The sequence below is a fragment of the Emiliania huxleyi genome (assembly GCF_000372725.1).
Source record: "Emiliania huxleyi CCMP1516 chromosome Unknown EMIHUscaffold_1697, whole genome shotgun sequence".
NCBI lineage: Eukaryota > Haptophyta > Isochrysidales > Noelaerhabdaceae > Emiliania > Emiliania huxleyi.
Genome location: NW_005200884.1, coordinates 1 through 1060, shown reverse-complemented (window position 1 = coordinate 1060; position 1060 = coordinate 1). Strand labels below are relative to the sequence as shown.

Here is a 1060-nt window from a genome sequence, read left to right as displayed (position 1 = left end):
CGCGCAGCGCGCTCCGTTTGCAGACCGCCCTGGCGGACTCGTTTACACTTCCAAGCTCAATCCAGGCGCCGCAGGCCATAAAGAGGAGCGCAGATTAAAATGGCGCCGCAGGCTCCCCGGGCCGTCCGCGCACAGACCACAGGAAAAAACAAAAATCTATAAAACATCTATCAACACCACTAGGGGGTGGGTGGGCTCCGATCTCCCCATCTCCAATATTCTCTAATCCACAGCGTCGTCATCTTAGGCCGGGGATCCAGTCAGATCTCCGATCTCCATCTTCAATCTCCAATCTCCAACGTCGTCATCTTAGGCCGGATTCAGTCAGAACTCCGATCTCAATCTCCAATCTCCAATCTCCAATCTCGATTCGGGGGCCCGGGGGATGAGGGGGGCTCAAACCTTCAAGGAGATGCAATTTGGATTCATTCACACTGACCATCTCTCGTCTCCAATCTCCAATCTTCTACTTGGCCACTGTCGCCGCCGGCAGCAATCTACGACCTCCATTTTCAATCTTCGATCTCACATCTGGGGCGGATGGCTGGGCGCTAGGATGTACAATCTGCATTCTCCATCTCCTATCTCCACATTTTGGCCCTGTTGCTGCTCAGAGCGATCTGCAATCCACGATCTCAATCTTCGATCTTTAGTCTTGAATGGGGAACCGGACAGGAGGGATCTACTGGCGAGACTTGGGCGTGTCCGTGTGAGAGATCCGCTAGGATCTCCAGTCTTAATCTACTATCTCTACCCCAACGATCTACTGGTCTTGCGCAGAGATTTCCATTACTCCCGCGCACACCGGTAGGGGGCCCACAGCGCCCCAAAATCCACCAGTGTGGGATTTCGCGCAATCACTTGACTCTGAAAAGCTCACATATCCCTGCGGTGAGCGCTGTGGTCGCCGCAGACTGGCTCCGACTTGACGGCGGCATGGAGACGTGATGCCTCCATGCCGCCGTCGAGTCAAAATCTTCATGCGAGTCGATCTTTGGCCCGCCAGAGGGATATGCGGCGTTTCGGGCGACAAGCAGCGCTGCGACCGCGAAGTGGCGGT

At 55.3% G+C, this 1060-nt stretch overlaps 1 protein-coding gene across 1 annotated transcript in view; it reads left to right on the top strand.

Moving 5' to 3' along the window:
- Window positions 1-98, top strand: part of EMIHUDRAFT_253403 (hypothetical protein) — a gene marked incomplete at both ends in the record, with an annotated part of 2201 nt that extends 2103 nt beyond the window's left edge. Inside the window, one exon of the mRNA XM_005784642.1 lies at window positions 75-98. Coding sequence (XP_005784699.1) covers window positions 75-98 — 24 coding nt within the window. The remainder of the gene's footprint in view (window positions 1-74) is intronic.
- Between the last annotated feature and the right edge of the window lie 962 nt (window positions 99-1060).